This window comes from Marmota marmota, unplaced genomic scaffold (genome assembly GCF_001458135.2).
Source record: "Marmota marmota marmota unplaced genomic scaffold, marMar, whole genome shotgun sequence".
Classification (NCBI taxonomy): domain Eukaryota; kingdom Metazoa; phylum Chordata; class Mammalia; order Rodentia; family Sciuridae; genus Marmota; species Marmota marmota.
Genome location: NW_026000068.1, coordinates 16,456,770 through 16,481,480, shown reverse-complemented (window position 1 = coordinate 16,481,480; position 24,711 = coordinate 16,456,770). Strand labels below are relative to the sequence as shown.

General features: G+C 41.4%; 1 protein-coding gene across 1 annotated transcript in view; it reads left to right on the top strand.

Annotated features, from left to right (window-relative positions):
• The window catches only part of Wls (Wnt ligand secretion mediator), a 102,703-nt gene that overhangs the window by 41,120 nt on the left and 36,872 nt on the right, over window positions 1-24,711 (top strand). Inside the window, exon 3 of the mRNA XM_015490494.2 lies at window positions 21,672-21,796. Coding sequence (XP_015345980.1) covers window positions 21,672-21,796 — 125 coding nt within the window. The remainder of the gene's footprint in view (window positions 1-21,671; window positions 21,797-24,711) is intronic.

Genomic DNA, 24,711 nt, shown 5'->3' with positions numbered 1-24,711 from the left:
TTTGTTATAATGACAGAAAAATGATATTGTCTTTTTTCATTGATAGATATAAATGTATGAATATAGATATTTTAATTATAATAATACTTAAGACAAGTCTGAGTTTTCTTCTGATTCTGTGTTAAGAATGCATGAGATTGCCTGTTCACTTTTATATTTTACCATTACTTGGATTCCTTTCTGACAGCAAGAAATGAGACATGAGAAAAGAGTTTCGGGGAGTGTGAGAAACAAGATCTTTTTATATGTGAATGGCTTCCTGTTTATCAAAGATTCAGTTGTAATGATATTACCTCACATGCAAGAAGTCAGGAATGGACCTCTTTAATTAGAAAAACAAACTTTTCCAGTCAGTCTATGAAATGAATTTAAATTTCAAACGATGAGAGGAGATATCATATTTGGGCTGTGAATTAAAGCTGGGACTTCCCATATATGCTGGTCAAGAGTTTTTACCTGCCTTTGAAGGGTCATCAAACAGATAATATAATCTAAGGACTACATATTTTAAATAACTTATGATTATTTGGGGCTAAATGTTTATTATTTTTAATCATTCAATTTGAAGGTGATTTAGCTAGGATCTGAGATTTGAACAAAAGCTTAGATATCTAGAAAAGCATTCACTCACCCAATAAAAACTGGTCATTGTTTGATAAATTCTAGAATTTACTCAGGCTGGTACCTTTGGGAAGACAGCAGTGGCAATATAGGGTAATTTATATAAGTGATGTGTGTATTATATTTGAGAGTACATATCATGCAAAAAAGTAATATGCATTTGAAAAAAGTATATATTATAGAGGGTTGGGACTTTCAGCCCTATCCTCCAGGCTCCTGGCGGAGGAAAGGGGCTGAGGTTTGACTTGATCTCCAGTATCCAACAACGGGCCTCACCCTTGGAAGAGGTTCCTGTTGTTGTATGAAATCCTGTTTAGGCCCTGTGGGAACAAGATTTAAAAATCCTGGCCTCTGTAATATCCTTTATAATAAACTGGTAAGTGGTAAGTAAAGTGTTTCTTTGGGTCCCATTCTCTAGCAAATTAGTCCAACCCAAGGAGAGGGTCTTGGGAATCTGGATTGTTGGCCAAAGGTCACATACCTCACATTGGCCACAATCTGTGCTTGCTCCTGGTATCTGAAGTGGGGTGGTTTTTGTGGGACTCAGCCCTTCAACCAGTGGGATCTGATGCTCTTTCCACATAGGTAGAAATAGAAGAATGGAGTCATAGGGAGAAAGCTTCAAGACAGAGGGACCTGTTTTGAACAGAAAATTTGGAATTTTCAAGGGTTTAAAAATCCCTTGGGCTAAAGAAATACTGGTAAGTGATGGGTGGCAAAGCCAGGCATATTCTGTTCTTACATAATGAAAGCATTCTGTTTTGCCTTGAGCCCTGGGCTGGATACTACAATCCAGTATCAGTCTCTTGTAACTGTGAATGACTAAATGAAGCAGTAGAATTATTTTTGTAAGTGGCAAGTGATTTTTCTTTCTCCAAACCGAAAGCATTTCTAGTGAAAAAAATAATTAGAATGACATTAAAATTAACCAAAATGTTTTAAAGTTAGATGACCAAGTGTCCCGTGATTGTGCCTTGGTCATGGAGCGTTAGATAGATATCAAGGGAAGACCATCATAAAAGAAAAAAGAAATAATCTATTGATTTTTAAAAATAAACTCACATTATCTAAGATGGGGTGAGTTTGTAGAAGAAGGGAAGCCAAGGAATCCCTTCGGGAAGTAATTTTTGGCCTTTAGCCAAGCTTCTTAATTCTGTGTTTATTAATGCTTCTGGGAGAACTTTATGGATATGGAATGACATACACCTGGGGAACTGTACTACTATGATGGAGCAGGTCATCTGGAGTGTCACTCAACTGGATTTCCATGCTTTAGTAACTACAGAAAAGCAATCCTGAGTTCACTCTCCTAGCCTTTACTTCCACTCCACCTCAAAGAGGGATTGATTCATGAGCCTCTTACAGTTTCTGTTTATAAGATATATTTCTAATTGGATCATTTTCATCATAGGCCAATATCACAAGATTTTAAAACTTACATTTAAATTTCTTCATGCTACCACAGTCAGAGTCAACAGGCAGAAATAAAAAAACATCAGCTTCTTCTTCTGCTCTCCTGTCCTATCCTCCCCAAAAAGATAAGCTGAAAAAGCTCAAAATATACCAGAAGGATCTCAGAGACTTAAATGGAATAGGATATTTTTCAGGATTAGGTAAAAGGGAAGGTGGTTGCCAGGGTTCAAGATGGGATTCATGACTAATCTCTTGATTCCTATAAAATTGTGAATCCCCCATCCTGCAAGCCAAGGTTAGCACCTAGGATTTCTTGGTATGTGTCAGTCTTATTGACTTGAGATGGAAAGAAATTAACATCATGGGAAAGACTGATGTTTAACCTTGGATACAGAAGATTAGGGACATGTTTGTTCTCTCTCACTCATGGATTATCTTTCCCTTGAGGGAATCTTCTAGCACATGAGTACAGTTCTTCCTTTGTAACTGACCATTGTGAACATGTTGGTATTGGTAGGCTCTTGGGAACCTTTGGCTTTGTTTTCACTGGGTGTGATTATTGTAAGCACATTACTTAGACAAACTCACTACAGAGCTCCCTGTCTATTAGCATCACTATGAACCTCTGTCTGGCTCAATGATTTTATATTATCTATTTAAAAATGAAGAAATTAAATCTAGAAGCAGAGTAGAGCTCCTCCAAAATCTTTCCAGGATTTTTTATTACAGCCTGAGTTTCCCTGATCTGAAAATTTTAAATCAGAAATGATGCAAAATCCAAAACTTAGTTCTGAGTGCCAACATGACACTGTAAGTGGAGAGTTTTGCACCAGACCTTTTTTTTTTTAATCCCAATTAATACACAGGTAACTAAAAGTATTGACTGAAATGACCTTAGGCTCTGGTATAAGGTGTATGTGAAACATAAATGAATTTCATGTTTATACTTGGGTCCCATCCTCATATCTCCTTATGAACATACAAAACATTTTATATATATCTCAAAATACTTCTGCTCCCAAGCATTTTGGATAAGGGACATCTGGTCTGTAATGTTTATAGTTTGGTATATCCAATCTCTCCCACTCTTTCCAGTCAGCCATTGGCTTGTTGATCAATTTTACATTAGGAAATAGATTACATAAGGTAGATCTCATCTTAACACTCATTTATAATGTTGAGCAGTCTAGAAATAATTAGCAAACATCAACTGTCTTATTGAGCACTGGCAGAAATGTTACAGGGCTCTTGAGCTTGTAATCTTCAGGCAGTTCAACAGGTGGAGTTCAGAGCTATATAAGCCCCCTGATGTTCTATATAAAAATTTGGTCCTATTTTTTTTATACTCATTGTTGGAGTAAGAGTGTTTATGGCTTTTGTCAGGTTTGCAAATGAATGATTGGCCCAAGTTAAAGGACCAGTCCTTTAATTTACCAGATAAAGAAACCTTTTATCTCAGGGAGTGATACTTGCCCACCGTGGCACAGTTGGCTGGAGCCAGAGCAGGATCTCCTGGTTGTACATTAAGAGTGCAGATGGGGGCTGGCTCTAGGTAGTACAGGTCAGCTAGTCTTCTACCAAACAGCAGTCTCATATTCTTGGATAGAAGTTGTACTGGTCTTTCTAAAATGGCATTTTTTCAGTTTTTAAAAACCTCCCAATCTGTACTTCAGGGAATGTGGTGCAGTCTAGAAATTAGACTAGGTGGTAGGTTGGTCCTGTTTATAGTGCCACAGCTGCAGATCACCCACCTGTCTCATTTCCTGCTCTGAGTTTAGAACATAAAAGAGGAGATTCTCTTTGCATCCATAACAAGTATACCCTGGTTACTAAAAATAGAAACCTAGTGACATCATTGCCGTTCATAATGTGAACAGCAGAGCAGCCACCAGCAGCAGATTGTGTAATGGTAACCCCTACTATATAGAAAATGCATTTGTGTTTCTACCTCAACTTCTAACTTTGAGTCTTCTTTTCTATATTTAAATGCCAGCCAATCATATAACATAGCTAATGTGAGTTTCTTTTATGAGGAAATCACACCTTTATTTTGGTTAAGAAAAAAAAGGAATTAAAATTATTTTCTGGGTTATGCTTTTCAAAGCAAAAGGAAGTTAGATAAGGGTACGAAAATCCTTTATTAGGCAAGGCAGAATTCTACTAGCGAAAGTAGTAGGTTGTTTTTTCAAACAGTTGTCCAACAAATCTCTTTCTGGCTTTGATTGTTATTCATATTAGGACTTCAAAGAAAAGCCCAGGCCTGACCTAACAAGTGAGATTATGCCTTCATGAAAGGTAAGATTTGGGGGAAGATTGCAACTGTTTAAATTTAGTATCTTAAAGTTGCTGTCACATAGACAAGAGTTCTAATAGTTGGAGGTGTTCAGCAATGAAAAGGTGGTCTCCACAAGTTGTGAGAACCCGGCCACTAATGATGGTCAAGCAGAAGGTGACTGATGGGGATCGTTAGATGACCATGATAGCTTGACTGGGTGGTACTTTCCTTACAAAATACTTCTGTGCCAGAGATGTTAGTGGTTGTCTCTGTTGCCAGTTGTTGGCTTTGGCTCTGGCTCATGCCCTTTTCTTGAAGAACTTGCTCAACTTTTCCCTGATTGTTCTATCACCCATACTGAGCCGGCAAGCTAGCTATGTGATCAGTCTCCAGCCACAGCTGATCAATCAGACTAGGGATGGGCCCTTGCCCAAGGGGAATCAATCACATTCTCTCTTGTAAGAAATTTCGATTCAATAATTCATGCTCCACTTCCATCAGCACTTAAACTGGTCAGTCCTGAGGCCCACCAGGGCAGCCATAGTTCCCATATGCACAGAATGGCAGAGAAAGTTGCCTGGCAGAGAGAAATCAGATGCAAAGAAGGAAGTGGGGATGAAGGACTATGTGGCATAATTATGATGGACCACAGAAGATGACTTTACTCCGACAGCTTTCTGTGTGTGCATGGCTGCAAGCTCATCAGCACATTCTGCCCTTGCCTTTCCTGAGATACTCCAGTATTCTTCTAGCTAATTTCTGCTTAAGCTAGAAAGGTGAAATCCTGTTGCTTGCAACCAACCAATCTCAGATGAAGAATTTATTTTTATTTCTTCTTATCTTGTTAATAATTTTCTGTGGCCAAATGAAAAAGCTGAAGATAGGAGAGGTTAAAGGATTATCTAAAGACTCCTAACTGAGCAGTAGAGGGGTTATAAGTGTGTTTGATTTTAAGACTTGATTCTACATGGGTCTAGGGATAGTGCTATGGAACTGGTTTCCTGTTTTTAGTGGGAAATTAGCCTAGGTGACCCCCAAGTTCCCATCTGTTTTAACTCTCTGATGCTCAGAGTCCAGGACTTGCTCAAGATTCTTTGGCTTTATAAAATGTTCTAAGTATCCCTTTGGTTTTGTAAATAAGTGACTTTAGACACTTTCAAATGTCAGCCTGTTGAGAAGACCCTGCTCAGTGAGATTCGATGCTTCTTTATTGGATGAGCCTTAGAGTTGGAGTTGGAATGAGTGACATTTTTGTATTTTTATTCTGTGGTGTGATACCTTGTGTTCATTTCTAGTCCTTGGGTAGGCAGACAGGGTTGGTGTACTGGAAGTGTATTTTTAGTCTGACATTAAAAAATGTATCATAGACACCAACACAGGAAACATTTTTTAGGTGAGTCAGTATATAAATAATCTCAAAGAGTTTTCATAATGGGATGGTAGGTCTTTAATTTAAAAGTCCCTGCATCTTCAGCCCCTTTGCCAACCTCATTCATTCATTCCATTGTTACTTATTGGACTTCTTCAGGCTAGCATGTTGCTTAGGATTTAAGAAAGAAAGATAAACGCTTATCCCTTATAATATAGTTTCAAAAAATGCTATTGCCCTTCTTTGTTCTCTCTGTCCTGCAAGAGTGAATTTTTTGAGTGCAGGAACAGCATGTTGTTCATCTTTATGTCCCCATACTTAGCATTGTCCTAGGCACAGTCAATACTCAAGATATTTTCAGAATAATTAGCTAGGAGCCCACAGTCTAGTTCAGAGAGAAAGAAAAAAAAAATTGTACCAATATGTCTAATGCCTTCAGTGCCCAAAGTATTCTATGAACACAGAGTAGAAATGATGAACTCACTAGAAAGGTAATTTTTGAGTTGAGTCTTGAAGGATAGAGTTTTAAAGGTGATGTAGGAATTTGTGATATTATGCAAAGGCAAACAAACAATCCAAAGGCAGCCTTATTTTGTTCTGGGAACTGAAGGAACTTGGAGCAACAATGACAGCATGAGATTAAGTACTTCAAACCAGAGGGTTTGAGCTGAATCCTTGACCTACTACTGACAGATAATGTGACCTTTGGCAAGCAAGTTTTTAAAACTTCAGTGAACTCCCATTTCTTCATCTACAGAATAGAGATAATAGTAGTGCTACCTATAGAGAGTGGTTATAAGAATCAAACTGGAAATAATACATGTAAAGCTGTTACCTTGTAAGTGCTTGGCACATAGTATATGTTCAGTCAAAAAGAGTAGTTATTATTTTTGGACTTGAATAGAAAGCTCTAGAGAGAGCATCCAAAGCCCAGAAACATGTGGCAGGGCTAAGTATTCAGAACAAGGCTCAGGTAGATGCTGGTCACAGTCCTTCTTTACTTCAAGATAGTGGTTATTAATTTCAGGTCAAGGACTTTAAACCTGGGAGAAAAATGTGCATAGGCCTTATTCATACATTTAGTTTAGGTGAGATAATTTCATCCTAAGCCCTGTAGCTTATCCATAGAACTCAGTTTTAAATCCAAAGGTAGAAGTTCCACATTCATAGTTTAGGTATGCCGCATGAGTTCCAAATTATGTGTTGTGATCAATTAAGCAATTGAAGAACATCTTAAAATACTAGAGAAATTCCTTAGGAAAATGTGCCCATGGGTCATGATTTAGTTATATTTGACTGTAAACATATTAACATGTAAGCTGTTTTGAAATTAGAGTAATAAAGCAAGTGGGAGAAGAGATGTTTTGGAGACAAACTAGAAGGAAAGAATAAGACATGAGTGAGGACATGGGAACATTTCTGGATGAAGATAAAAACTCAAGCAAAGGCATTCAGGTTGAGGGAAGAAACCTTTGTAATGCATCTTTTACGCATGCTCAATGATTGATGTTCAAGGTTAACTCTCCTGTTCTCTATGAGGTCATTATTGGAGAACAAATTTTAAAGCTCTGCAGACTGAAATGAAAGGTGACTTGTCCAAAGTCACCTGATTTTCAGGTGAGAAAGTCAGGACTAGGACCCATGTTTTTCCACCATGAAATGCTGCAAAATAACACATTGTCTGCAAAGCGAACCCATTTATTAGGCTACAGATGAGTGTCCGTATTGGAGAGAAAATCCAAGCTCCCGAGAGACAGAGGGGCCCCATCAGTGAGTTGCCTTAATGGCCAAACTAAGAAATTGGAAGTTTAATCCTTAAGAGGAATTGAGAATCACATATCTAGTGTTGAAATGAAATGGTAGAATTCAGGATTGGAGACTCATCGCTTGTCCTTTGAATTATACAGCAGCTGGAAATCACATTACTTTTTTCTTATCTGGACTTCTCACTTGGAGGTGTTCTGATGGGAGGGCATCTGTGAACTTTTTAATGGGAGCAGTGCTAAACCTGGGTTAGGGCCATGTTCTCCCTGGGTTGGCTTCAGGGCAGGTAAAATCCCACTCCCTGTTGCTTTTTAGCTACAGACACAGCCACTGCGCCACCACCAGCTGAGTGACTCGGAATCCAGGGGTTGCCAGTAATTGTGGGTTTAAGTCACAGAGGAAAAAAGATAAGAGGAGAGCCAGGCTGGTTTTTCCACAATTAAATGTTGCCTCTCGGGCTTCTCTGTTGGCAGGAATCCAAGAGGTCAGGATCCACCAGCCATATTATTTTTCTCCCTGGCTGCCTGCTCTCATTTGTATCCCCTCCTCATTCATGGGAAGGAAGAAAAGGTGGGTTGGAAATAAAAAGCTTGTTCTAGCCTACTTTTTCCTCTTCGAAACTTGTCAGAAACAAAGCTTTTCCATGAGACAGACGGGATCCCTTCTAGTAGGTGGCTCTTCCTGCATGCACTTTCTATCTCCTCTCTTCTTTCCTTGCCAACAGCAGAAATATATTCTGGGGGTTGAGGGGAGGGGGGCTGTTGAAATTCACTTTTCTCTTTTTATAGTCATGACAAAGTTTTGTTTTTTTTTTTTTTTCCTCAAGTACTGATAGGTACCTGGTGCTGTGGGACTTTTGCATTTGTTAACTGTTAACTTCAAATTCTTGTCCCTTATCACTCCAAGGCCTTTGTAGGTGTCCTGAGGGCAGGAATGGTTTACAGTTCTTTGTTTTTGCCCCAGTGCCTTAAAGATAGAGAAGGCAATTAGACAGCTGCTGTTGTTTTGATTTCTACTTTCCTAAGATATTAGAATAAGAAGGAACTTTCATCAGCACAGGATCCAACTTCAACACTCAGTGAAAGAACACAGTGTGTAAAGTGACTTACCTTGTACAATGAATAACTGCCTTCCTAGAGGGAGCAGCAGTTCTCCTAACACGTGACTCACTGACATAAGCTAGAGCTGTGAATCCACCAAATCCACTAGTCTCTTTCAGACTTTAGCAGTCTGACCACCGGTCTTGTTTCCTTGTTGTGAGATTGCCCATGATTGTTTTTATCTGCCAGGCATCTGTAAGGGTGAAAACGTCTCCACTTAGTAAGCACTCAAAAAGGCAGGTTTCTAAGAATCATTGTTTCATTTATTTTTAAAATTCCAAAATAGTAAATAAATAAATTAAATGAATTCCATGCTGCCTTTATAAGAACACACATTTCTCAGGTCAATTCAATATCAAAAAGTGGTATCTGCTGGTGCCTGGTGAGAACTTAGAAGGGACAGCAGTAATTGGGCTCCTTTTTTTTTTTTCTTTTTGAATGCTTTATAATTTTTATTGGTGCATCATAATTATATATAATAGTGGAATTTGTTGTTACAGCCTCACACCAGCACATAATATAACAATATAATTCGGTCAATTCCATCCTCTAGTGTCTCCCATCCTCCTCCCCTTTGTCCCCTTCTATTTTCAGGAGATCCCCCTCTTTTCCCTTTTTACTCTCTAGATTCTGCATATGACCCTTGATTTTCTGACGTTGGCTTATTTCACTTCACAATGCTTTCAAGTTCCACCTATTTTCCTACCAAGTGATATAATTTCATTCTTTCTTATGGCTGAACAAAACTCCATTGCGTACATATGCTACAACCATTCATCAGTTGATGGGCACCTAGGCTAGTTCCATAGCTTGGCTGTTATGAATTGTGCTGCTATAAACATGGGTATCCGTATACAGTATAGCATGATGACTTTAATTCCTTAGGACAAATGCTAATAGCTGGATCACACAATGGTTCCATTTATAGTCTGCTGAGGAACTTCCATATTGATTTCCATAGTGGTTGTACTAATTTGTAATCTCACCAACAGTGTAAAAGTATCATCCCCCCCACCACATCCTCTCTAGCACTTATTATTTGTATTATTGCCATTCTACCTGGAGTAAGATGAAATCTCAGTGTTGTTTGCCTTTCCTTGATTGCTAGAGATGTTAAACATTTTTTTTCATATATTTGCAAGCCACTTGTATTTCTTCTTTTGGAAGTATCTGTTTAGCCCATTTGCCCATTTCTTGACTGGGTTTCTTTTTGGTTTTTTGTTTTTGAGTTCTTTATATATTCTGGATATTAATCCTCTGTCAGAAAAGTTGCTGGCAAAGATTTTCTCCCATTCTGCATGTTCTCTCTTCATGCTCTTATTTCCTTTGCCATGCAGAAGCTTTTTAATTCAGTGCCATCCCATTGATTAATTCTTTGGATTATTTTCTGACCTTTCAGCATCCCTAATAATGCTCTTGAAAGCAGATTGAGCTGGACTAGAAATAGAAATTCCCTCCGCCCACAGGAAACACCTTTTCCTGTCTCCTGTCACCCCTCAACATAAGGGAGTGTGGGTTGATTTATTCAACTGTGAGTAATGGAGCACCTACCTCCCGCACTCAATGTGGAGTCAGATGCTAGGAATGTGGAGTAGCAGAGGAGATGACAAGCCACCAGGACCCACTTGCTGAGCAATTGACATGAACATCCATGAGTGATATGGACATAAATGGCACGAAAGGGAAGTCCCAGGCTAAGGAAGGTGTGCATGGCAGGATGCTGCCCCAGATGGTGCTAAGGGGCAAGACTGTGGAGAGATGCCTGGAGAGGTCAGCAGAGGCAAAGAGTTGCTAACATTAGCTGCAAGTGCAGAGAAAGGATTTCAAGGGAAAGACAGGGAATGGAAGAATGGAAAGGAAGTCCTTCTTACCACTCCTGTTGATGTGGGTAGCTTTCATCAAGGAAGGGGCAATAGAGATCTTCCATGGCTCAACCAAGGGTCATGCTTGTCCATAATGCTCCTTTCCCTCACATTCGTATGCCTCTCTTGTCCTCTTTGTAATGTTATGAATCTGTCCATCTTCTAGAAGCCTGAGTAGCAGCAGAATGGTATCCCATTGCCACCAGAACTTTAGGAAATGCCCCAGATGATTAATCAAGGAAGGACCTTACTTGCCCACAGAACCCCAAATTCTGCAGTAATTCTCCCCATAAGCCATATGAGACAAATGCTCTGTGTGAATAATACTGGCCTCACTCCAGCAATAACACAGCTGTTGAAACAGCTTAGTCACCGGGCGATGGAGGTAGTGTGGTGAGGGACTGCTGGGGTGCACTGAACTGACGCTGGCTGGCTGTGGCCCTGAGAGCCAGCAACAGATCTGTGGGAGAGCTGCGGAGACAATCTGCTTCCTGTCCACAACACTCCCTTGTTTCTTTTGAAGCCTAACCATAATCCCCTCCCTGGGTAAGGCAGACTGAAGAGGAAAACTGAAAACATTTTAGAACTGAGGGGAAGAAAGAAAAGAACTGGTTCACTCTTTTTAGACACCTGGTCTCTCCCCCTGCATGATCCATGTTTATTTTCTGGATCACTGTTTTCTTTCTTTCTTTTTTTAATGCCGCAGGCTAGGTAGAATGTAATTTAGATATGGTGGAGGAGGAGAAAAAAAATAAAACAGTTTACATTTATCTTATCTAGAAAGACAGTATGACTCTTAGCTCTGGGTGTCCAGGTGATGTATGAAAAAGTTAGGGAAAGTCCTGGCCCTTCTGCCTGGTCTTGCCTGGATTCTTGTAGCAGCTCCACCCACCTGAGTTCTTGCCTGAAGGATTCTGGGCAAATTTGGGCAGAGTACTTAACCAGTCTCATCAGAATTTTGGGAGGACTAATAAACTGCCACAGAGTGACCCCCCCATTCCTCCTCCAGCCCTTTGAAGAGCTGACCTTTGTGTTTTCTCTTTGTCTTGTGCTCCTTCTGCACTGTTTGTTTTGGAAGTTGTTAAGTTAAATTAGCCATCCCTTTCCTTTCCTGGTTGCTGTATGAGAAGGCAGCTGTCAGTCGGTGAACTCTGCCATCGTCTATTTTTAGATTCAGTGTGAACGAAGCTCTCATCTCTAATTGCATTCAGAGAGAGAGAGAGTGTGAGAGAGAGGGAGGGAGGGGAGGGCAGGTAGATTTTCACAACCATCAAATAAGCTATTCCAAATGCTCTGTGTCCTAAAGGTGTCCTGGGGAGAAAGCAAAGACACCCACTGTGTGTTTTCTTCCCTTGGCTGTCAGATTTGTTTTCTCTCCACATTTGTGTTGATTATGGTCAAATAAGAAAGAGCTGTGGCCACATTCACTTTCCAGTGTTTTAACACTTGCCAGTTTCTCGATGGTTCTGATTTCTGTTGCTTTTGTTAGAAAAAAAGATAGGCTCACTGTTGAGTTCAAATTCCTTGGAAAACAAATTTCTTAGAAAATATCTTTCAGGAGGTATTTTCTATGACATTAAATCATGTTAAACACACAGAGAACTATGGAGTACAGGAGCTCTCCCCATGGCTCTCTAACTTCCCTCCACTGCCCTCCCCCATGCCCTCCCCCAGTCTGCTTTTCACATAGGTGACAAAATCTTGCTTAAACATTTTAAACTGAATGCCACAGCAGGCCATACAAAAACTTCATTCTTTTGTGCTCAGGCTGTTCCTGCTCTCCATCCCTCACATTCCCTCCAGTCTTTCTCTCACATTCCTCACCATATTGAATTGACTGCTCCCTGCTGTTTGTGCTTACCTGACTTTTTACACATGCAGCTTCTCCCATCCATAATTTCTTCTCATATCTTGCTGTCTAGTGAACTCTAGTCCTTTGATTCACAGGTAAACATCACCCTTTCTGGATGAGGTGATCCAGAAGGTCATGTCTTCTACGCTGCATTCCTGGAGCCCCCTACCCAGCACTCTTGATCTCTTAGTGCCAACTGTATACTTTCTATATACTTCAAATGCAGTATTAACTGCCTACTTCCTTATGAATATGCCTGCCTTTCCCATTTTACTGTGAACAATTTGAGGACAATGATACTTTCCTTATGTGTCTTTTTATCCCCACTACTGTGTGTGAAAACCAGGAGGTGCTTAAAAATGTTTGGTAGAGAAAGAATGAATTGAGTTCTTTAGTCCATCCAGTGTTTGAGGTTTCAGCTTATTTGGTGGAATCTCTTACCAGAAGTCCCTTCTAGTGTCTGATCCCTATGGACTAGGGGACATGATGCAGACATTAAAGGTCTATCCTTTTCTTGTTTAAGCCTCAAACCCTAAAGCAGCACTAGGTCAGATAATTCATTGGTTTCTAGCCCCTGGAATTGCATCCCACCTCTTCTCTTAACCCCTGGGTCCTCTCAAGGAGAACTCTAGTACATCCCCATGTTCAGAAGGGAAAAGGGAAAAGGAGACATCACCTCCCTCAGAATCACTTCCATCCATGTATTCCAGTACATTGTTCTTTTTTGGGACCATTGGGATTCATGGGCTAAATTTGAGCAAAATTCTTTCACTAAGCTGTGTGTGTGTGTGTGTGTGTGTGTGTGTGTGTGTGTGTGTGTGTGTGAAAGAGAGAGAGAGAGAGAGAGAGAGAGAGAGAGAGAGAGATTGATTATGTAAGGGTAGGAGTAGAGAAGAAAGTGTAATGTCACTACAATAGAGCAAACTCCCTGGTTGGTACAGAGATGATACAGTGACAGGAAATTTAGGGTTATAAGAGTATTTGAAGGAAAAAGAATGTTCTTCAGGGGCTGGGATTGTGGCTCAGCAGTAGCGTGCTCTCCTAGCATGGGCAGGACCCGGGTTCGATCCTCAGCACCACATAAAAATAAATGCATTGTGTGTGTCCATCTACACCAAAAATAAATATTAAAAAAAGCCCCAGTTTCTCAAACTGCCCACTATTCTTAAAAAAAAAAAGAAAGAATGTTGTTCATTAATTTCGTAAATACTTAATGAGTATCTCTTATGAAGACATGGGAGATATAACTATGAACAAGACTGAGGCAGTCCCTGGAGGTCAGCATCCTCCAATCTGTGGGAGGTATGTAGGACAGAGATGCAAATAAATAGGTAGGTACACTGAAGAAGGATAAGTGGTACAATTCTGGGCAAACAGCACTGTTGGAGCAAGAGGAGGGGAACTGCTTTGAGTTTTGATGGGTAAGAAAAGGCAGGAATGAATCTGCACAGAATTCTAGAAGATGGGCAGGAGTTAGACTTGTGGGGATACCTTGCACTATCTGCAGTCCCAGAGAAGTCTTATTCATTCTTTCGAAGGGGAACACCTTTTTTAAAAAATATTTTTTGGTTGTAGATGGACACAATATTTTTATTTATTTTTATGTGGTGCTGAGGATTGAACCCAGTGCCTCCTAGGTGCTAGGCAGGTACTCTACCACTGAACTACTGCCTCAGCCCCCCAAAGGGAGACACCTTTTAAAACTCTGATGTGCTAGTGAAGACCCTGAATGCAACAATTGCCGTAACCTCAGGTATAAACATGAAATAACAGCCAGCATTTACTGAGTATTTATTGTATGGCAGGCCTCTGCAGAGTGCTTGGCATACGTGACTGTGATTATTCCTCATAGCTCTCAGTGATGGGCTTTACCATTACCTCCAATTTTAGATAGAAAAGTTCAGTGACTTGCCCAGTGTTGCAAGGCACCAAGGTGGCTGCAACCCCAGGTTGGCTGGCTCTCTCCGGAGGTAAGTTCTTGCCATCTTCCAAGGCTGGAGGGGATGGAAGCTGTATTTGAGGTGGACAGCCTGAGTGAAAGGAGAGGAAAAATCTCATAGGATTTGATGAAACTAAGGTGCTAAACAGCTTCCATACCTTAGCCTATTATGCCATTTAAGCAGTTTCCACTTTAGATCAAGGACAATATAAAGTTGTTGATGATATTTTGGAAATCAGCTTTCTCATGTCATTGTGAAAATTAGGAATGGGAAAGCGTTTTAGTCCTCAAGACTGCACATGATGGTGGCCTGAACAATGGGAATGTTGGTGAAGAGAAAGGAGATCAATCGGAAAGCCATCTAGCAGAGAGAATTGACCCAAATGGGAGGTATGGCTTTATGAATCATGGGAAAGGAGATATCAGTGGGAAGTGAACATATGGATTTAAAACTCAGGAGGGGAAATCTGGACTGGAGAGGGAGATTTGAATCCCAGGAGGAGATGGGTGTCCTTCTGGGTAGGTGTGTGGAGTCAGCAGAGAAAAGATCTAACCGACAACCTCATAAACACAAACAGGTGTAGCTTTTCCATATTCATTTGGTTATAGAACAAATGATGTTCCAGTTACCCTTTCCAGTTGTGCAGCCTTGATGCAGTAGTAGTCTTGGTTACAATATGGATGAGTTGATGTTTTCTAGTTGAGAAGTGCTATCATTTTGCAAAGGACCTGATATGAACAATGTTTTCCTTTGTCCCTAGTCATGTTTCATTGACAGAGAGCTGACTTCAACTAGGAGATAATGCAACAGAACATAACAAGAGAACTGGATGATGCTTAGAGACATGTCTTTGTATACATGGAAAATATTTCTCCACAATGCAAATGCTTGTCATGATGGAGAAAGATGAGAGAGGTAGTATGAACTAAACTATTAGGCTGGTTTGTGAAATAATTGCACTCATTCATTGGTTTAACTGCTCACACCCAGGCCTGTAGGGCATCTTAAGAACATAGCCAGGGCCAAATTTATAATTAGCTGAGGCCATTTTGGCCAGACCTAACCTTGGATACAGGACAGGGTTGGTTTTGTTATTTTCTTAATTGAAAGTGTCAAGAAAATACAAGCCAGGTCAGAGAGTTTTTGATTGGGGAAGGAATGCTGCATAAATAACCCCAGATTATATGTCTGCTGGAGGACAGGAGGAGGCTGGTCTGTGAGGCCTCCTTCTGAAGTTAGCCAAACAAACTCTGTGACTGGCAGCTCCCCTATGTAATGTGGGAATGCACATGAACCTTTTTGAAACCTCTTTAATTTTTTTCCCAGGGCAAGGGACCAGGAAAGTCAAGATTTTGCTGGTAATCTAACAGCTTCTCACAACCATAAAAAAATTCTTTATCTCTATTCTAATATAATTTGTCCTCCTCTTTCCCCACTTTATTTTCACTTAATTGCTCAACAATATACCCATTCTGGGACTGGCCAGAAAGGGCCCTTGTATTTTTAAGAACTTGCTACGTGCCAGGTGGTCAACAGCCTTAGAGGGTTGGTTCCTCTATTTCTATTTCTATTTCTTGCAAAGTTGGAAACTAAGACGTATCCAACCTAGTTCAGATACAAACATAGAATTCAAAACTAACTCTGTTTGCCTCAAAACTTTTGCTCTTTGTACTGTCCTGGCTGCTTAATACCTACTACAGACATGGAGAGGGTATGGAGCATAAGTAAGGAGCACTCTGGGGACTTGCATTGAGGCCACCAGTCACCTTCCCTCCCCACTCCCCACTCCATGGACCATGTGTTTACATTAAGCAGCTGCCCTAGGTTTCTCAGGGATGCCTAGTCTCCTTTCTAGCTGTTTGTTCTCCTACCACTTTTTTCTTATATGAAGGTCTTATTCTTCTCTCTGACTTTCCATTTGCTCAGGCGGGGCGAGGCCGTGAAATTAGTAGCGACCCCCTAAGGACACTGGGTAGTTGATGATTCCCAGTATGGAAAAACGTGGATCTTTCTGCCTGCAATGACACTGTGGGCTGCGTCTGCTCCTACAGAATCCTGGAGTGCAGGTTTCCTCAGGTCAGAGTGCCGCCCCCATAACAGGATGGAAATAGTAAATGTAGTGAACCACAGTGCCCTTCCACACTTCCCTTCCTAGTATTCTGAACAAATTTTCCACCAAACAAAATATGTCTCCAAAGCCATTTGAGATAGGTGAAGCTTACCCAGCCCATACGACCTAGGACTTAGATACCAAAACTACAGGTCTGGTATGTGGAAAATCATGGATTTGCAAATCCATAAGTGCCTTCTGCGATACCTTCCACCTTTATCCCATGGAACTGGTATAACTGGTGTCCTTATTTTATAGGGAAGGTTCTCTAGGTGCCAGATGTAGCCCTGGTCTTTCTGTGATTCTCTCAGGGAATTCAAATTGGATCCATGGCCTTCATTATCTCTAGAGGGTGTGAGGGGGAAGTATTGCCCACACAGTATCCCAGAAGTCATGAAACTGGTGTTTTATTACTTGCAATGTAGTCATTAAAGATGAACTTATTTCCAAGTCCATCAGAAGCAGAAGAGAAAATGATTGAGGCAGCCGACTACAAAGCTTTGCTGGGTTTCTCTGCCCATTGTTTTTCCTGTTTCTGAGGTTTTTTTTTTTTTTTTTTTTTTTTTTTGATCCAGGTTTGAATTCATAGTGGGAACTTCTGTTGCTGAAATCTGGCTACTATTTTGAGTGAAAGATAGGTATAAAAGTCTCATTTTCTGATAAAATGACAACCACAGTTGGGCATGGTGGCTCTTGCCTATAATCCCAGCTGCTTGGGAGGCTGAGTCAAGTTCCAGGCCAGCCTTAGACCCAGTCTCACAATAAAAATAAAAAGAGCTGGGGATGTAGCTTAGTGGTAGAGCACACCAGAGTCCAATTCCCAGTACCAGAAAAACAAACAAACAAAACCCTAACCTTTGATGTTTTCATTACTAGTCAAAGCAATTTTCATGCAATAATTAATTTAATGATCACACAATCCTAGACAGTAAGTCCTAGTTTCCTGTTCTAATGGGGAAGAAACCTGAGTGTCCATCCAGGGATGATACCATACAGGCCAGTGAGGGAGACAGGAGGGTCACTGGAACAGGGTGTTCTTACTCTATTTCTATTTTTACTGTGCACCATGAAAGATGTCAGAAGGCTCTGAGACCATGGGATTCTGGGAAAACTGGAGGGGGGTGTTCCTAGGTGAGGGCTTTCTGAGTTCTGGCTTCCATTCCTCACACAGAAACTAATAATGCCTGTACCCAAGATGACACAGGGAGTGCATAGATGGTGAGTGAGGATCAGGCAGAACATTCCAGAAATTCACTGGACAGTCGTAGGAAGCTTTAGAGGGATCTTTACCTGAGAGGTAAATGGGAGAAAAAAATGGTGATGTTGAGGGGAGCCTGAAGAGATCTTGATGTCTCCTCCCCAGAGTGACCCTGAGATCACCTATGCAGAGATTTGTTTCATTTTATTTTTAGTGAATTATTGACAATAAAAAATTAGAAGATATTTCATAAAAATCTGAATTTCTGGCCTCTCTTTTAAAAAATGAGAAGATCTGGTAAGACTGCCTGGTATCTGACAGTTGTTGACAGAAAGCTAACTGATGGCAGCTGCCTCCTCTGTCAGGGACCCCTCCCACTCAGAAGTCTGCCTATGACCTCGTGCCTCGTTTGGGGCAGAGCACTTCAGGAGTTCCGTCCTTCCTGTCCTCCAGCTCGGAGCTCTTTGGATCATGTCATCATTTTCTGGCCCTTTATGGAAAGGTTAGCACCACTGGAGGATTCTAGACTCGATTTCCAGCTTTCTTTGCTGCCTCTCATGAATGCTGCCTATTTCTGACCTGTGTTGGGTTGGAGTTGAGTGGCTCTTCTAGAAAGTGTGCTTCATTCAGCTCTTTCGTTTCTTTTGAATGTTACTATTTTCTACTAGCAAAGGTACTGGAGGGCAGTGGGGCTCTGGAGTGATCCAGATGGAAGTGGAAGTCCAGCCTCTTCCATTTACTAGCCATGTGTACTTGGGCAATTTATATAACCTCCTGCTTAAAGGGTGGAGGTGAGACTGAAGGAGGGAGTTCAGACGTGTTAGCACCTGACATTGGAAGCTACTGTTCTTATTAAAGACTCTAAATATTTTTATTTCAAGACTGATTTGAGGGGATTTTATCACAAGTTAGTGATACAAAAATGATGACTGTCTCTTTAATAATAAATTTATTGTATATATTCAATGCATACAACCTGATGTTATAGAGTACATACAGACAGTAAAACAGTTTCTGTAGTCAAACAAGTCAACCATTGTGGATACTCTTATTGCAAAAAAAAAAAGGGGGGGGTGACTGAAATGATGGATGGGTTGTCTTTTGAGGCAGTTCTGAATGGGCCTGTCCGTATGGCCAGCAGCAGTGCGACTCTATGCAAGTTACTTAATATCTGAGAACCTCACCTTACTTATTAATTAAAAGAACATAACCATGCCCATATCATAGAGTTATTAGGAAAATTGAATGAAGTAATTTAAATGAAATCCCAGAAGCCACTGGGGCTTAATATAAAGTAATTGTACATTAAAATAGTGTTTAAAATTTTTTGTTTTTTCTTTGAGAATCCTCAACAGATTAGACTAATTGTTGGAGCTGGGGCCAGGTCAGGAAGTAAGCCTATGTGGCCTTCTTCTTTTCTCTCTCCCTGAGACCTAAGCAGACCCCAGCGACATTTGCGGGGCCCACTCTTGCGAGTGTCAGAGAAGGCTGTCCAGCATATGTCTAAATATTTAAAAGTGATAAATCAGGCCAACATGTTCCATTCTCCGATTTACCTTCATGATGAACTAGAAGGCCAAGTTTGCATTTGGGATTCTTGGAGTCCTTGGAATTCTATATCAAAATGTGACTGACTAGAAGTGTGGGACCCTGGGCCCTTTTCTTCCCCCTGGCTCCACCCCACAGAGAGGGGCCTGTTGCTTGTGTACAGACACCCCAGCCTCCCAGCCCTGCATCCTGTGAGGAAGGGCGCAGATGAAGAAAACCACACAGAGGCAGAACCCTTCAAAGGGCAGGACCCAGATTAAGGACCCATCCTGACTGTGTCTACGACCCATACTGTTCTTATGAAATCCCACTGTCTCACTGAGCACTCTATGAGGACTGCTGCTGAAGCCCATGGGAGCGGATAACTTCTGCAGCCTTTTAGATCTGTACTCCAGTCCAGTGGTTCTCCCAGTGCCCCTTCAACATCTCCAAAGTTCCCAGTTCCTAATCCTGGTGTCAGAAGTGAGGAGCTTGTACCTTCCTAGTATTTGACTCTCCGAGGGGAGCTCCGACCAATTCTTCCTGTTGATCACTGAGGCTGCTAAGCAGGGAGCAGTTGAAACCAGTCTGGTCCCTAGCCAAGGGCATATCCAAACTCTGAGCACTGCTTTTTGCCAATTTGGGGGTCACTGTTTCTTATACAGACTCTTACTCTTGCCCAGGTCCCTACACTGCCTGGCATCCTGAAGCCCAGTCTCTTCTTGGTCTGTGCAGAGATGAGAAGATGAAGGTGAACCAAGGGCTCAGCTGTTCTGTATGGGGGCCTTCCCTCAGCCACCCTGTTGTCACTCGCCTTCCGCAGCCCAAGCACTTGCAAATTCTGAATGACTTGGGGCTCCTTCACACATGTTGGCACACTTTTCCAGAATATTCCCTCTGTGGCAGTTTAGGCTTTGGCTGTTAGGAAACCCTACTTCATCTATTTCTCATCTATAAAATCATTGAAATGATTCAGCTTCCAGCCACGCTAGACCAGTTCATAGGAAAACCCGAATTTTCCAGATAGCAGTTATTTTTATCTGTTGCCCTTGTGACTTGTATGTGTTCAAGTTCAGCAAACATTTATTAAGCACCTACTGCTTACCATGCAGCATTCAGCACTTCCACCAACTTGATCTCCTTTAGTTCTTATTCAACCCTAGAGGTGTGGGGTATTACTATTACTTTACAGATATGGAGTCCAGGAGTCCAGAAGTGGAGACTGGCTTAAAGGCTGAATAGTCAGAGCCAAGAATTGATCCCAGTTTCTTAACCCCAGTAGAAGCTGGCTTACTCATTTTAGAAATGTGGCTTGTGCTTTGTTTTCGTTCTATTTTTCTCTTATTAAGTCCTCTCTGTTTTTGAACTTGCTCAACATAGTAAAAAATAGACAAAATGGATAGATGAAATTCTTACTAATCTACTCTCCTTAATGAAGAGTAGTGAGGTAAACCCATTCACCGTCCTTACTGATATGGAAGTATTTGAGCATTGATTTTTAATTATGTGCTCATTAGTATATTTCTGTCCATGTATAAGTCCTTAAATTTGAAAAGACCCTTTGTCTTCTACATTAACTTTGTCCACAGTACAAAGAAGGGGTTTTGAATATTAGATAAATAGCAGATCCTGTATTTGAGAGCCTCTTGGGTATAGTTTTAATAAGGACCTTTCAGACCAATGTGTGTCCAGAGGAGAGCACTGAAAGGACATAAGTCATGACTCAGGGTGGATCTCCGTCCCTTTTCTGTTGCTATAACAAATAAAGAAAGAGGCTTATTTGACTCACAGTTTTGGAAGTTCAAGGTTGGATGGCCCCACCTGTTCAGCCTCTAGTGAGAGACTCTGCCTACTTGACGAGATGGGGCTGTCAGCATGTCATCATGGGGTGGGAGAGTGCGTGCGACAGGAGATCCCTTGATGAGTCAGGAATCAAGAGGCTGGGGAGGGCCCAGGCCCTCCTTTTTATAACAACTTGTTCTTAAGGGAACTAAAACTTCTGCAAGATTTAAACCACTCTGTAAGACCAACATTAATCCATTCTTGAGGGTGGAAGCCCCCATTACCTAATGACCTTCCTCTAGGCCCCACCTCTTTAAGGCCCCACCACCTCAGCACTGTCACACCAGGTGTTCTTTGGGGGACGTACTCAACCCACACGCAAACCAAAGCAGGGTGATTGAAAATCTTGGTCATGTTTTTCAGAGAGGAGAGAAAACACAGGCAGATGAGGTGTGGGTTTCAAATACCTAAGGCACTCTTTATGGAAGAAGGAAGAACCTCACCTTCCATATGGCTCCTAGGAGCACACTTAGCCCTAGTAGTACAAGTTACAGAAGGATGAATTCTGACTGTGAGTCATAATCTCACTATTGGAACTGTCTCAGAAAGCCTGAGGCCCCTTTCTCTAGAAGCATTTAAGTGGCAGCCCTTGACTTTGGAAGAGTGGGGACACACAAAATCCTACTTAGAATTTAATCCTATGACTTTTAGGTCTTCAGTTTTGGAATTTGATAGGAACCTAACATAGCTCTTTGGTCTTGTCAGTTTTCATGGCAGAGCCTGTAAGAATTTTTTTTAAGTATTTTCAAACTATTCTTCCAAAAGCCATTTCTGAATTGTGCATCCTTTCACTTGTAGGAGAAAATGCAGAAGTTTCCATGGATGTGTCCCTGGCATACCGTGATGACATGTTTGCTGAATGGACTGAAATGGCCCATGAGAGAGTGCCACGGAAACTCAAATGCACCTTCACCTCCCCCAAGGTGAGACACCTTGATGTCTAAGTTGATGGAGTTTCTTTCTCTTCAGTCTCCAAGTATAGGGAAATATTTGCTTACACGGCACAGATGTGTCCATCATTTTTTTTAGCAAGCTTGAACCACAAAGGTTAACCATTAGTCTTTGTTTTTTTAGAGAGAAGGGCAATGTAGATATTTCATGTCCTTACAAAGGAGAAAAGAACAGAAGGAATGTCTGTTTGAAAGGCTTTAGTTGTTTCCCTGAAATACTTCCAATAAAACAACTGGTTCTTTGGAACATAGCTGAAAGGGTTTGAAGAATGTGGCTCAATTATTTCAGGGGGTGAGATTCTGTTCATATTGCAACAGTACTGGTGTCTACCACATAGTTTTTTATGCACCTGTGTGCCACCACAGCTAATGTGCAGGTATGAAGATCAACAGTCCCATAGGACACCACAGACAAAGGACCCAAGGGGGTAAATTCAGTTTCATTAAGAACTCCTGGTCATCTGACCCTTCTTTAGGAATCCCCCTTCTCTAGTGCTTCCAGAAAAATCCAACCACTCATGGAAAGAAATTATTGTCCTACATGGAGAGTAGGGAGACCTTTTCTTGTGGACAAAGATCTTAGATTCCTTATCAGGTGTTGACTCAGTAAGCACCAAAAGACAGTGGGGCTCAATGGTTTAAGGACCAAAGTAGAATTAGCTGGGGACCTTTTCAAATGTCAAGTGCTGCCCTGAGGTCTCCTCCTCCCCCACCCTCTCACTTTTGAAAGTCTCCACAAAGAGTTACCGTTATTCTTATTCCTCAAGGGCATCAACAGCCCAGTGAGCTCTGATGTCTCCTCAGGTGAACAATGTTGACCTTTTCTTTGTGCATGAAGCACAGCAGAGGCCAAACTTGGCACTGAAGCACATTCTTGGTTATGTCTTTTCTCACTTGAAATCTTCAAATCAGCTGCTCCTGAAAGACTTGGATAGCTTTGTAAATACCTCCTCCACTTTTAATCTTTTAATCCTTCTCCTTTCCTAACAGTGGCTTTTCCTAACTTTGCTTTTACAAAGTCTTCCTCCTCCAAGTTTCATAGATTAGAGCTACACACAGTGCCAATTGAGTACCAATAGTATCCATATCAAGTGCAAGCCTGTCAGAAATGTAGATTCCCAGGCCACACCTCAAAACTACTGTTTGAGGATATTTTCTGCTAATAGCAGAGCATAACAGACTGGGTAAATTATGAACAAGAGGAGTTTATTTGACTCACAGTTCTGGAGGCTGGGAAGTCCATGGGCATGGCACAGATGTCTGGCAAAGTCTTTTGTGCTGCACCAAAATATGGCAGAAGACAGGTAAACATATGTGAGATACAGAGAGGGGGTAAAATGGGCCCAAAACGAGAGGATCAACCTAATACCTAACCCATTCCCACAATTGACCCATGCATGAGGATAGAGCCCTGTAGACCTAATTACCTCCCAAACATCCTACAACAATTAAATTTCAGCTTGAGTGTTAGAAGGGTCAGTCAGATCATAGCATCTCCTGAATCAAAATCTCAGGTGATAGGACCAAGGGCTCTGCTAAACACCAAATATGGAGATCCCCCCCCCCACACACACACACACACAAAAACAGCCATCTGGAATTGTTCTGAAAAGGCCCTGGGGGCAATTGATAGGTAAAAGATGACGAGAGAGAACCCAGAGGAAGCTAGCAAGAGGAATAGCTAAAATTTTTGGATCTTTGTATGCAATGGAGGAAATTAATTAAAACCTTTCTCACTGTCCTTGCAAGTCGATTGCATCTTTCTGAGGAGAGACAGGTTGAATATAAGCCAGAGGGCTTTGGATATGGAATTTCATCCTCAGAAAAGGGAAATGTCATTTCTCACTTTCCTTACACGCTGGGAGGGGGAGGGGTGTTTCCCTGCTACCGCTTCTTAATGACAGTTGCTTAATTATCTTTAGGCTGTGTTGATCCCTTTCGAGAAAGATATTAAACCTTGAAAGGTGTGAAGGAAATGAATCATCAAATCCATGCTTTTTGATTGCAGTGAAATTTAGTCTTGAGTCTGAAGATTAAATGAGAAATTGCTTTAAAGCTTTTCAGTCCCTTGTGGATTGTGAAGTTTAAAAAAAAAAAAAGTCAAGTTGCCACCTGCTGTAATTTGTCCTAATTAGCCAGTCTCATGCTGGAGCTAGGGGAGAACTGAAGGGGTAGAGGAAGGAGAGGGAGAGGGAGAAAGAGGAATCTTTTTTTTTCTTAAATGCCCTAAATACTGGCAGAAACAGAACTTCAGTGTGAAAAGAAAAGCCCTAACAGGACACAGTGAATCTGTCTCCAATATAGGTAGGCAGACCAGCTCCCAGAAGCCCAGATGTTATAGTCTGACTGAACTTGAGTAAATTTGTCTCATGGGTGGTAATGTTGCCCTCTCTGTAGTAACAGGGAATTACTGATACCCAGAGACCCTCAGCAGGGAATCAGTGATCCCAGAGATCATCTTATTTGAATTTCTTGCTTTACCTGGAGAAAAGTGAGGCCAAATGAGGTGGGGTGTCCCAGGGTACCCAGCCAGGGATAAGGTCGGGACTAGAATTGGAGCCCCCTGGCCTACAGCTTAGCACTGTCCCCATCAGAGCACAGTGCCTGCATCTGGGTCTCACCAAGGCAGGCATTTTTTTTTTCTTTCTGCCACACTCAAGTGTCTTCCCCATCAGAACCAGAGGCGGCAACATGGCGTGACTGGGCTTGAACACCCTGGGTCCTCAGCCCAATTCTGCTAGTACTTTGGAGACCATGGTCAAGACACACATCAAATGGTATCATACTAAATATGTTTTGTTACCTTCCTCCTCAAATTCTTAATTTCTATAAATAAAATAAGACCCTGACTGGAGACACATCAGAAAACTGTCCTCTTGCTGTTACCA